At 41.6% G+C, this 13,384-nt stretch overlaps 1 protein-coding gene across 1 annotated transcript in view; it reads right to left on the bottom strand.

Annotated features, from left to right (window-relative positions):
- LOC126252475 (uncharacterized) overlaps positions 1-13,384 on the bottom strand; it is a 340,371-nt gene that overhangs the window by 17,545 nt on the left and 309,442 nt on the right. The window contains exon 4 of the mRNA XM_049953369.1: positions 5,038-5,152. Coding sequence (XP_049809326.1) covers positions 5,038-5,152 — 115 coding nt within the window. The remainder of the gene's footprint in view (positions 1-5,037; positions 5,153-13,384) is intronic.

Here is a 13,384-nt window from a genome sequence, read left to right as displayed (position 1 = left end):
ATACAAATATTTTCAGAAAAGACTTCTTAACACTCAAATCTGTACTTGATTTAACAAATTTCTCTTATTCAGAAACGCTTTTCTTGTCATAGCCAGTATACATTTTATACCTCTCTACTTCGACCATCATCAGTTATTATGCTCCCGAAATAGCAAAACTTATCTACTACTTTAATTGTCTCATTTTCTAATCTAACCCGTTGTCCTTGTTTTGCTATTGTTGATATTCATCTCATATCATCCTTTCATGACACTGTCCATTCCGTTCAGCTACTCTTCCACGTCCTTTGCAGTCTGTGACAGAATTACAGTGTCTTCAGCAAACCTCAACGTTTTTATATCTTCTCCATGGATCTTAACTACTATTCCAAATTTTCCTTTGTTTCGTTTATTACTTGCTCAATAGACAGATTGAATGGCATCGGTGATAGGCTAAAATCCTGTATCACTCCCTTCCCCACCACTGCTCCCTTTCATCCCCCTCTAACCTTACAACTACCATCTGGTTTCTGTAGAAATTGTAAATATCCACGATTCAATCCCTCGTCCGGCAATCCAGATTTAGGTTTTCCGTAATTTCCCTAAATCGCTCTAGGAAAATGCTGGGATGGTTACTACGAAAGGGCACGGCCGACATCCTTTCCCGTTCTTCCCTAATCCGATGAGACCGATGACCTCGCAGTTTGGTGTCTTCTTCCAAAGAACCCAACCGAACCCCATGTACGCTCTGTAAATATCCATTCGCTCTCTGTGTTTTACCCGCGCCACCTTCAGAAAATGAAAGAGAGTGTTCCAGTGAACATTGTCAAAAGCTTCCTCTAAGTCTACAAATGCTAGAAACGTAGGTCTGCCTTACGTTAATCTATCTTCTAAGATCAGTCATAGGGTCACGATTCTACGGAATCGGAACGGGTCCCTCAGATTGGATTCTACTAGATTTGCCGTACGTCTGTAAAGTATTCGTGTTAGTATTTTACAGCTGTAACCTATTAAACTGATAGTTCAGTAATTTTTACATATGTCAACACCTGTTTGCTTTGGGATTAGAATTACTGCATTCTTGAAACCTGAGGTTATTTCGCCTCTTTCATACATCCTGCTGTACCAGGTAGTAGAGTTTTGCTATGGCTGGCTCTAGCAACGCTATCAGCAGTTCTAATAGAATGTTCTCTACTCCAGGGACCTTGTTTCGGCTTGGGTCTTTCAGAACTCTATGAAGTTCTTCACGCAGTATCCTGTCCTCCATTTCATCTTTGTCTACCTCTTCTTCCATTTCCATTATATTGCCCTCTAATACATCACCTTTGTATAGACCCTCTCTATACTCCTTCCACCTTTCTGCTTTCCCTTCTTTGCTTAGGACTGGTTTTCCATCTCAGCTCTTGACATTCATATAGGTAATTCCCTCTTCTTCGTAGGTCTCTTTAATTTTCCTGTAGGCAGTATCTATCATACCCCTAGTGATATAAGCCTGTACATCCTTACATTTGTCCTCTACTAATCCCTGCTTAACCATTTTGCATTTCCTGACAGTCAGATTTTTGAGACATTTGTATTACTTTTCGCCTGCTTCATTTACTGCATTTTTGTATTATCTTTTTTTATCATTTAAATTCAATATCTCTTCTGTTACCCAAGGATTACTACTAGCCCTCGTCTTTTTATACCTAATTGATCCTCTGCTGCCTTCACTATTTCATCTCTCAGACCTACCCATTCTTCTTATATTATATGTATTTCCCCTGTTACTGCCGATCGTTCCCTAGTGCTCTCTCTCTGAAACTCTCTGCAACCTCCCCTTCTTTCAGTTTATCCAGGTCTCATCTCCTTAAATTTCTACCTTTTTGCAGTTTCTTGAGTTTTATTTTACAGTTGGCCGACCGCAGTTCTACGCTCTTCAGTTTGGAACCGCGCGACCGCTACGGTCGCAGGTTTGAATCCTGCATCGGGCATGGATGTGTGTGATGTCCTTACGTTAGTTAGGTTTAAGTAGTTCTAAGTTCTAGGGGACTGATGACCTCAGATGTTAAGTCCCATAGGGCTCAGAGCCGTTTGAACCATGTTTCACAGTTCATAACCAACAAACGGAATGCAGAGTCCACATCTTACCCCTGGAAACGTCTTACAATTTAAAACGCGGTTCCTAAATCTCTGTCTTACCATTTTATAGTCAGTCTGAAACCTTCCAGTGTCTCCAGGCCTCTTCGACGTATAGAACCTTCTTTCATGATTCTTAAATCAAGTGTTAGCTGTGAATAAGTTATGCTATGTGCAAAATTCTACCAGGCGGCTTCCTCGTTCATTCCTTACACCCATTCCTTAGTCATCCTATACTTTTCCTTCTCTTCCTATTCCTACTATCGAATTCCACTCTACCTAGACTGTGCGGTGCACACGGCAACTGGTGGCGAGGTTGACAATTCTGGGACGGAAGTTGGATCCGTTAGTTGCTGCTCGATTATCCTACATCACTGTGCGTGGATTGGTAAGGCATCATTGCGGACAGAGGATAGAGCAGCTGACGTTCACTACGTTCTAAGACAGACGGTACCTGAAACTGGGGGAACCGGCAGGTTTAACAACCAGCCAAGCGATATTTTCTCCGAGTGTGCTCGCAAAAGTAAAGAGTATTAGAGTTCTACTCTGTACAGGTAGAATCCGACAGTCAAGAAAGTAGGATTCTTATCCCACTGTAGCTGACGACTGATAATTTGACAAATTATGTTCAATTTTCTGTCTTGCTCATGTAAAGTCAGAGAGGAAGAGTAACGTTGTCTGAAGTTTTGAAAAACAGATTGGCCAAAAGTAAATTGCTTTTATTTATCATGCTTAAATTCTGAGTATATATTTATATGGTTTTTAAATCGTTATATACGCTCACTAATGACAGGAAAAGCTTTACAAATTTTCTGCCTTACTCTAGTGTGTTTAGAGCGTAGTTGTTCAATGCTCATTGTGATTTGTAAAAGACCATTAGGATACTTAACACTATATGGAATTTTTTAAAGAAGTTGTTATCTTTATTAACCAGTGGTTCAAATGGCTCTGAGCACTATGGGACTTACGAGCTGTGGTCATCAGTCCCCGAGAACTTGGAACTATTTAACTAACCTAAGGGCATCATACACATCCATGCCCGAGGCAGGATTCGAACCTGCGACAGTAGCAGTCGCGCGGTTCCGGACTGAGCGCCTAGAACCGCTCGGCCACCACGGCCGGTTATTAACCAGTGTTCTACATGAAATCGAAAATAGCATTTACTTGAGCAGCCAATATTTCAGGAATTAATCTTTTTGCTAAGAACCGTGTAATTCAAGAGAACACAGTACAACCGTGCAGTTGATTCTTGTTTGGGTTACTGATGTCAAATACCTGTTTTCAAGAGTTTATCTTGACATTCAGTAAACCTCAGTAACTTTCACTTCTCTAAATCCGTCTCCTATCATTAATCAGAAATTCCTTCTTTATTGGAGCTCGTTTTGACCGTTTCCAGTACCGATAAATTTCACTACTACGCCTGAAGAACAGTGTGAGTACATAGTGACTAATGGGTGTCTTCAACATTCCTGTAATATATCAGATGAAGATCGCAACGCAACATACCTAGAGAGCGTACACTTGTAGCTTAAGGCTACCTTTCGAACTTCGAAGGGATTAATTCATTAGCACGAGTGAGCATAGTATAGGTACGACGTACAAACGGCACAGACGACTGTAGGACGAGTGGCGACGAGACGCTCTCGAGGCAACAGAGAGGGCGACGAGTGTAGGCAGTCGTCCTTTCAGGAAGGCTACCCATTGAGAATACAGTCGAGCAGTTGGAATACCTCTGACGAACTGGAGAACTACAGCTAATATCCAGCAGAGATTACAGGCAAGGTGTCACCACGACCCGTGAGGAAGGGTAGATTATCAGCTGACTAAGATCTAGAGATGGGATACGTCCATTATCATAGTGTTGAGCCAGATTCAACTAGGGCATTGAGCGGCGTCCTGTGATGCCTACCAATGACTCTTGCTTCGTTTTGCGGCTATCAGATCGCCGTCAGAGCGTCGTTGGACGACCTAGTGAACGGACGTAGAAAACAGTGATTGTCGAGATACATATCCTTCCATGTTTAGGAATTATTGTATGCGCAGCAGCTGAATGTGACAACAGTGCTCATAGGTAACTATTGTTGGGAGGCTGGATGGTCGCAATATCTGACAAGAATAGTAAACCCTTGTTGACATACCATTCGTGAGCAGGGGCCAGAACTACATATTCCCGCAGGGTAATTAAAGATTTAAAATATCAGTTCACACCAAAATCATCTTCAGGTATGAATAGATTCTTGATTGGTCTACAGCATGTCCTGATTGGTCGTTCTTGAGGCACGTTGGAACGCGATGAGGAAACTTTTAATTTCACATCAACTTCCAGCCAGAAGTCGTTCACGCTTTTCAGGCATAGTATAAACTCCGGAAGATAGCTCAAAATTTGATCAAATGGCTCTAAGCAGTATGGGACTTAACATCTGAGGTCATCAGTCTCCTGGACGTAGAACTACTTTAATCTCACTAACCTAAGGACATAACACACCTGCCCGAGGCAGGATTCGAACCTGCGACCGCAGCTGCAGCGCGGTTCCGGACTGAAGCGCCTAGAACCGCTCGTCCACAGAGGCCGGCGGGAAGATAGCATTCAGAAGCCGTTTGCCACCATGTCACAACATATGCAAGATTGTATTCGTGTCCATGTAAGAAAAATCTTATACTGATGCCGATGATGGATAGCAGCGCTGAATGGAATGAAATTTTACCCACTGAACACCCTTTGCATAACGAACACCTCGACAGAGTTTGACAAATGCCGAAACAGCATTTCCATACTGATATCTCGGATACGAAAATGTTCGATAATCTCCTGAACATCTAGTACGGCAATGCAACGAACATATAATCGTGTTTGGGCTCAGCTTGATTCTCTATGGGCGAGTACGCACTCACCGTCTTGAAAACAGTAGCTGGCACAGACCTTGAAGCACCTTGGCTCACCTGCAGCGGCCACGGTGGCTGCGCCGGCGGGAATTCCCAATCCGAGGTTCAGGGCTCCGCGCTCCTCGATGAACGTCACCGTACCCATCACCATGGCCGAGATGCCGCACACGATCTGCAGCAACGAGGGAGAATAGGTCAGTGTGCGTGAAAACGTGTCAGCAAGGTGGTCTGTACTTACCGGAAACTTGTGGACGGTCACGATTAGCTCATAATATATACAGACAAAAAACGTTATACGTTCTTCCATGTACAGCCTGCTATACAAAATCTATTTATTGAACACGAATACACGTATCAAAAATAGTAATTTATACATTACTGTTGCCACTCGTCATCAGTGTTTGATGAAATTACCAGAATCCTCCATACATCGCCACTGCAAATTACCGACGTAAGAAACATGTGTATGCAAAATTTAATGGCGTGATCTAAGAAACTGCATCTTACTATGACAAGCTGCAAGGAGAAAAAGAGATGAGTATGTGGGGTCACCGCCAGACACCACACTTGCTAGGTGGTAGCTTTAAATCGGCCGCGGTCCATTAGTACATGTCGGACCCGCGTGTCGCCACTGTTAGTGATCGCAGACCGAGCGCCACCACACGGCAGGTCTCGAGAGACTTACTAGCACTCGCCCCAGTTGTACGGACGACGTCGCTAGCGATGCACACTGACGAAGCCTCGCTCATTTGCAGAGCAGATAGAATAGCCTTCAGCTAAGTCAATGGCTACGACCTAGCAAGGCGCCATTAGCAACATTGCATGTATCTACAGAGTCTCACTTGTATCGCCACAATTTCCAGATGTACCACAAGAATGGATTAAAGTTAAGTATTCAAAAAGCTACGTACTTTTCTTTATAGCATTCATTACGTATCCTGTTTCAGACCTCACGCCATCCTGCTTTAGCTTAGCGCGTGCCTTTCGGCTTCCTCTCATTGTGTCTAGGCTGTCTTGTCTAGACACAACAGAGTACATAATAATAAAAAGAGAATCAAACCTTGCCGAGAATAGTGAATATTTTTATTCTTAGGGAACAGATGTAGAGGTGAAGTTGTTACAAAGAATGATAGTAAAAAAGCGTCCAACGCTATGATGCCCCCGTCCGGAAAAGGTATATTTTAATCCACATAAGAAAAAGTTAAAAACTGTGAATTGATGCCTTGGAATTGACCTCGGGGATTTTTGGTAATTTGCCTTTTTGCTGCACGTAATTGCTTCCTTGCACAATGGAGGAAGTTTGCCAGATTTACGTATCCGTACATTGAAAGTCATATCCGTATCTTTGTTGTGACCGGATACGTGATTATTGGTTGAAGATGTTGTACGATAATGAAAGTTTCTGCTGTTCAGACTGTCCAAGGAAAAGAAAGGTTTGAGTATAGTTGATCAGTGTGTGAACCATAAATTTTCAGAATATAGTTATTTAAAAGTTTTCATTGATTCCTTTCACTTTTTACTCTGCTTAGGCTTTGTTGACTATACCCTTCCTGATCATTCCGTTTTCTTAAAACAGAAAAAGGCGTTGTGACCATGCATTGCACTGTGCATGGTTCGCAGTATTTCTTTTGAATTAATGTAGCTTGTTTCTGGATGTATAATTGTTATGCAGTGGCAGGACGAGGTAAATTGTCTGTTGTGCGTGCAGGGGCATTACGGTATAACTATTAGGACATATTTGAGAATATTTTAAGGGAATTGATTTTTCATGATTTATACGAAGGGTAATTAATTTCTGTTTTTTGTTCTCTGTCAGAGTACTGACATATCCGATAGTAGGAAGTTCCAGATAATGTTTGAATACGTACATCAGAGAATAATGGTTTTCAAAATACTAGTTGTACGGCTACATATCAGATTTTATGATAACGATAATAAAGTTTCAATAGAAAGCCCAACAATTTTTGAAGAGAAAGTATAGATAAGAATAATATTGTCAGAGGTAGATTTTTACTCATTTCCGTACATTCGTTGTTATAATAATAATTTTTGACATTAAACTTCCACCAGGTTAATAATAATAATAACTATTGATAATAAAACTTCCAGAGTAACATCCATTATGTGTTATACACCATTCAGATTGATTAAATGGTATGTTTTCCTGCAAGTTGTCACCCTTGTATACATCTTTGTCTCGTCGCGCCAATGTTATTAGGTGAAGGAGATACTAACCACAAGGGGAAGCTGAAAAAGAAAATGAAAGTTAGCACTGAAAGAGAATGGACAGAATTTCGAGACAAACAGAAACAGTGGGGAAAACATCGCTGTTCTTTTCTGCACTTGGAAGAAAGATCAAGAACATCACATTTTTCTTCGACCAAGTGAGCAGTAAACTAACAGTAGGGACATGGTCCACATCCTAGGTACTTACAGTCACTTGCGTATGTGGACGATATGCATCTTGGACTATATCATCTGGGAGTATGCGATTAGTCAAGATGTTACAGACTACGACTGGGCTGGAACACCTTTGGAAATAGATTTGTCTATCACGTAATGAGGGATGAGGATCTGTGGCACATGCTGGACTTGCTACAGCGAAAATATCAGCTTACGAGTCACGCGGGGTAGCCGCGCGCCCAACGGCGCCTTGCCACGGTTAGCGCGGCTCACCCCGTCGGAGGTTCGCGTCCTCCCTCGGCCATGTGTGTGTGTGTTGTCCTTATCGTAAGTTAAAGTTGGATTAAGCAGTGTGTAAGGCTAGGGACCGATGACCTCAGCAGTCTGGTCCCACAGGAACTTACCAGAAATTTTTCAGCTTACGAATCCGAAGCCTACGAGGGCGACAGACAACCAAGAAGAGGGGACACATATGATAACGAGATGCACCATGGCAGACCATCCATCTGCACCGACCTTCGGGAATGAGCGAAGAGATGAGCGTCGCGGTGTATCAGGAAGTGTGTCCTGAGAAGCTGACAGGCAATTCCCAATCTTTATGCGCTGAGTGCCATTGCAACACAGTCCCTGTAAATCATTAGCTGTGCATCAGTATTCCAGGGGTTGACAATACTGACAAAATGAGTAAATCTAGTTTTCCTTCTGATACCAAGTGCAGTAGTGTAGTGCTATGTAGTGTGGTGTTGTATAGAGAGCGTATTTCAGGGTTACAAATTATAAAATCTGCAATGTATTGCTGGAGGGTGATCTGTAGCACGTACCTTCTGTACTGCGGACTAGGAAAAACAGAAGTCGAAAGGAAGGTATTTCTTTTACTTTTAATTTCCTTCTTCGTCTTCTTTTCTGCATTTTACTAATACAAATGAAATTTTATGTTGGTATGTTATGTGCGGTATTCACATATAGCGGTTCATATGCCACTTTGTTATATTTCTGTTCCTAGGTAACAGATAAAAACAATTTTTTGTAGAAATAACAGCGCTCTAAAGAACACCTTTAAAATATTAATTAAAAACGATATTGCCCATACGAAATAATTTATTTTAATTTTAAAAGGTGACCGGCTTCGACCTGTGTGATATCATCTTCGGACCAATTACTCCATCTTAGTCCATGCTGACTGTTAGAGATGTAGTCACGGAGCAGGTGCTGATCTGGAAGGCGTGAGCAGTACATCTTCACGCCTTCTCAGAGCATCCCTGCCCCATCCCTCCTTCTCCAACTGTCAGTATGAAGTTTACGTCAGGTGGAGTGCATATGCTCCGCATGTCTCGCCGCTGTCTCTCTTTCACTCTGTTTCCTCCAACTGCTGCTGCACTACTTAATGTTCCCGTTCAAGTTAAATCCATGCTTGCAATAATTCTGAATTTGTGTCCGTTAGCTTGTGGCCTTCACCTCTGCGTTATGATCCCAACATATATAATAATCTGTTGTAACTTAATTATTATTTTGTTATTGAAAAAGAGGTGTTAAATCTTCGATTTATGTGTTTTCCTGGGTTTAAAATTTATCTTGCCTAGTATTGGTGTTAAATTGTTTTTCATTGTTTTCGGGTATGGTTTGAGGCTCTTTTATCGGTCAAGTATAAACCACGTTTTATACTCACGATTTTATAACTGAGGGCGTGCTGGACTGTTCGGGTACTATTGATTAGACTGACGTCTGCTTTTATTACGCCTTTTGCGTTATTACATTCTATAGCTCATGTAGGGACTGTCTTTGTCTTAAAAATATTAAGTTTCTTTGGTTACAATTAACTTTAAATTTCACTATAAATTATTTAAATTGTCATTGAATTTTAAATGAGTTTGTCAGTATTTGACCTTTCAATTAATTGAAAAGCCTTAATTGGCTGCTATGCGATTGAAACTCTGTAAAATAAATTTGTATTCTGCCAGTGAATGAAGTGTGTATAAGCCCCACTGGTCCAGCCCTTTGCTGTTTTCCTTCCTGGCTGAATTAAGAGGCTGTAATTATCACCATGTCAGAGGCCAAGAGCTTTTCTTGATTAAAATTTGAAATATAAATTTTGTTTTTCTATTGTCATGTCAGAAACAGGTAAACCACTAAAACATGACCATGCATTGAATAAAATTAACACGATTTTCAAAAAATAATACACACAGCTTTCTCACTTTACGAATGAACGTGACGCTTCACCAAAACATAACAGATCTAGCTAAAAGGGAGAAGAAAATTTTATTTGGAATGAATAGTTGAATGCACAAAGTCGAGGGATTGAAAAAAGGACTACGCTGTATTTGCTACAGTTCAAATTCAAATATGTACAAAAGACAAACTAATTACGACATTTAGCTGTTGTTGGGCATTGATTTACATCAATGATCAAAGCTGAAAATTTCTGCTGACCGGGATTCAAGCCTGGGTGTCCTGCTTATCTTCGCAGATGCTCTGACCAGTGAGCCAGCCGTACATAGCGGTCATCGCAAATGCACGAACCACCCTACCACATCTCTGCCCATAATGGCGTGCACGCTTGCTATGGTAAGCCGTGCAGTTGCGGTAACCATGGTGTCAGGATGGCTCAGTGGCCAGAGAATCTGCCTTAGAAATCCCGAGTTCGAATCCAAGTTTGGCAGGAATTTTCAACTATACCCATTGGTTTAAATCAGTGTCCATTAGCAGCAACATGTTGTAATTCCTTTCTTTGTGTCTTGATTGATGATGGCTGCAGGATAAAAATGGTGTGTGAAAGAACGAACTCTATGCATATAATTCAACCAAGACTGACCAATGATCCATAGAGTGCAGATGCACATCATGCTCGAAATATTCCGGAATTGGCATAACGCCCCGAGTAATGACGATAATGGTAGGTGCAAAACGTCATTGTGTGAGGGTATAATGGGAATTTGAGTCTGACACGAGGCGTGCTAGGCAAGTCCGTGCAGTTGCGATGACCGTTGAGACCGGTTGGCTCAGTGGTCTGAGGACCTGCTAGTAAGCATGACACCCGGATTCGAACACCGGGATGGCACAAATTTTCAACTTCCTCATTGATTTAAATTAATGCTAATCAGTAGCTGCATGTAGTAAACCCTACGTGTCTTGGCTGATAATGGCTGCACGATCGAAATGGTGTCTGTTCTTTTGGACATGTCCCTAGGCTAACAGGACGCGTCATTGTACTGTCAATTGAGTTATCAATATTCTTTATTACGATTATAGATCAACGTAACAAAAAATAGTTGAATTTCTCCTGTAGAGATGAACCTCCAGCAAATGCCTGAGACACACCAAAACTGGAGAGGAGTTCCTCTTCGATTTTCTTAGCAACTACGGAAATAAGAAGAACTGCAACATCCACAAGACGAAAATAATTGTGGTGTGGCTAGGGTCTCCCGTCGGGTAGGCCGGTCTCCTGGCGCAAGTCTCATTAGCTGTCGCCACCTCGGCCACTTACGTGTCGATAGGTATGAGATGATGATGAAGACAATGCAACAGCTAGTCCCTGATCGGGGAAAAACCTCGAACCTAGCAGGGAATCGAACCCGGGGCCCTTTGCACGGCATTCCGTCGCGCTGACCACTCACCTATCGAGGCGGACATCCATAGGATGAGACATGCCGAACAATTTTTGTACGAATCACATTATTCTGTCCAGAGATTTCTAAGCCTTTTGGAGCAATTTACACCAATCGAATTGACATGAGTCCATATCCATAAAGTACAATCAATATATCAGCGTCTTACTACCACTAAGCGTTAAAGTTTCCGTTCAGCCACTGTACCTGCAAAACGGCTTCGTTGAGTAGGTGAGAAAGGCGAATACCCTTACAGAAAGAGATGGCAGAGAGTGACTTTTATGTGTAAGCTATGAAATCGTAAATGCGTCAAGTTACGGCCACATGATCTGAAGAGGAGGTATTACGAAGAGTTTTGCGGCAAGAACTCTTGCTGCTGATGCCGCTGTGGATCTGTAGTTCCGCCATAAAAACTTTATCGTCGCCGCGGTGTGTAACCGGAGCAAGTAAGCTATTGAGACGTCTCCAAAAACAATAGCCGGTGCTCGGAAATGTTTTGCGGTAATCGGAGGTGAGTTTTCGCTTTCGGCTTCATAGCAGAAAATAAATTAGCTCTCTGAATTTTCCCTTACCTCATTTCATGTCGTGAGTGTCTATTACTTTCTCTGCTAGGTAGCTCGGCTCCAGTCCACCACCAGCAATTTCGGGGGGGGGGGGGGGGGGTGAAACTTTTACAATGCCAGTCAATCGAGCTGGCGAAACGTGAGAGAAATCATCAGACGAACGGCGGCCGAAGAACCCGACACAGAAACCAACAGGAAGTTTCTCATGCTTTTTATGCATGGTGTGGATACATTCTCCGTAGCGTTCCGTACTCTTATTTGTTCTTACTAACAAAACACCTGTGTATCTATTGAAGAACTGATGACTGAGGATAATATGCAGCAAATTGCTAATATCTTAGTACACATGTTGAATGTGCGACAAATAAGATTCAACCATAATAAAAGCGATGGAGGTAGATAAATAAAGAAGCCGACAATGCTAACGATTTGCCTAAAGGAAGGATGTAGTGAACGGACAATTTGAAGTACTCTACTGCGTTCTTGCAAAAGGGAGATGAAAGAAGTCTGTTACTTCGGGAGTCTAAGGAAATATTGAAACATGGCTTTAACACTACGTCAAAACAATGTCGTTACAGGCGGTGATAAGCCCGAATTTGGCTCACACAATGAATGAAACTACGGAGTATTTCATTTCACGGTACCCTGATGGGAACAGGTACGTCGATCTTCTTGAGTAGAAACCCAGTGTCACGTAATTTAAGGGTAATTTCTGTACTTTTAGTTTATCCAGTCCTCCTGCAACTTAGTTTCCGATGATCTGAACTGTTTGACATGCTAATAAAATTTGGTAAAATGTACAAAAGTATGTTGTTGGCAGTCGCAGCTGAAATAACCCACACTTCACGAGTAAGGTCCTTACAGCTATACATGAACCTTTATTCCTAGGAAAGCGACGGGTTTTGTGATGTCCGATCACATCCTCGTGTGTACTTCGAAACAACTTACAAAACATACAGTCGACACAACGATCCTAACACGAATATAATACCTAATAAGATAAGCCATATGATACCCAATTGGAAAATATTGACATGTCACTGAAACATTAAGCCAATAATCCAATAAGATGGTAAGAACGGGGGAGGGGGGCTCGAGTTTCTCTAAACACAAGGCTGTTACCCAATACAAGTGGGGCGTGAGGGGTCAAATTCACCAACTGAAAAAACTGTTATGATGAAACCGCGTTAATCTACAATGAAAGGAAAACAATAAGAAAAGTCCTAACTATTAACGTTGATAGCCTGACGGTTAAAAACTCACATCATACAACGAATTGTTGGGCGGATGATGTCGCACCATCAATGTTACTTGCTGGGACTTTTCTTATTTTTTCCTTTAATAGTAAGTTAAAACTATTTCAGCACGTCAGCCTTCTTCAGTTGGTGAATTTGATTCGTGACGTCCCGCTTGTTGCGGATAAAGTGCTGTTTTTAGAGAACGTTGAGTCCTCCTTCTTCCAGTCGCGTTTATTTATTGGCTTAATGTTTTACCGACTTGTGGTTGTGGTATAGCTTAGATTATTAGGACTGGTGTTGGTTTTTGAATCGTAATGTTGACTGTAAGTTCTGTATTTCGTTCAGATACCCACCTGAGAATATTACTTGATATTGCGAAACCGTTTTGGTCCGTATAAATAAAGGTTCATACTGACCTGGAAGCTGTTTAATTACCAAATTTGATCAAATATGTTTACAGTATTCAATAAATTTCATACAACTCTAAAATGATTAACTTCATTATATTACAATAGTATGTAATTTTATGCAACGTGGATATATCTTCATCAATTGCTTCTACATTTTCTTTCTTTTTCTTAATTATTTTGTGATA

The sequence above is a fragment of the Schistocerca nitens genome, chromosome 4 (genome assembly GCF_023898315.1).
Source record: "Schistocerca nitens isolate TAMUIC-IGC-003100 chromosome 4, iqSchNite1.1, whole genome shotgun sequence".
In the NCBI taxonomy this organism is placed as follows: domain Eukaryota; kingdom Metazoa; phylum Arthropoda; class Insecta; order Orthoptera; family Acrididae; genus Schistocerca; species Schistocerca nitens.
The sequence above is the reverse complement of the archived record's forward strand: the minus strand, read 5'-3'. Positions and strand labels throughout refer to the sequence as shown.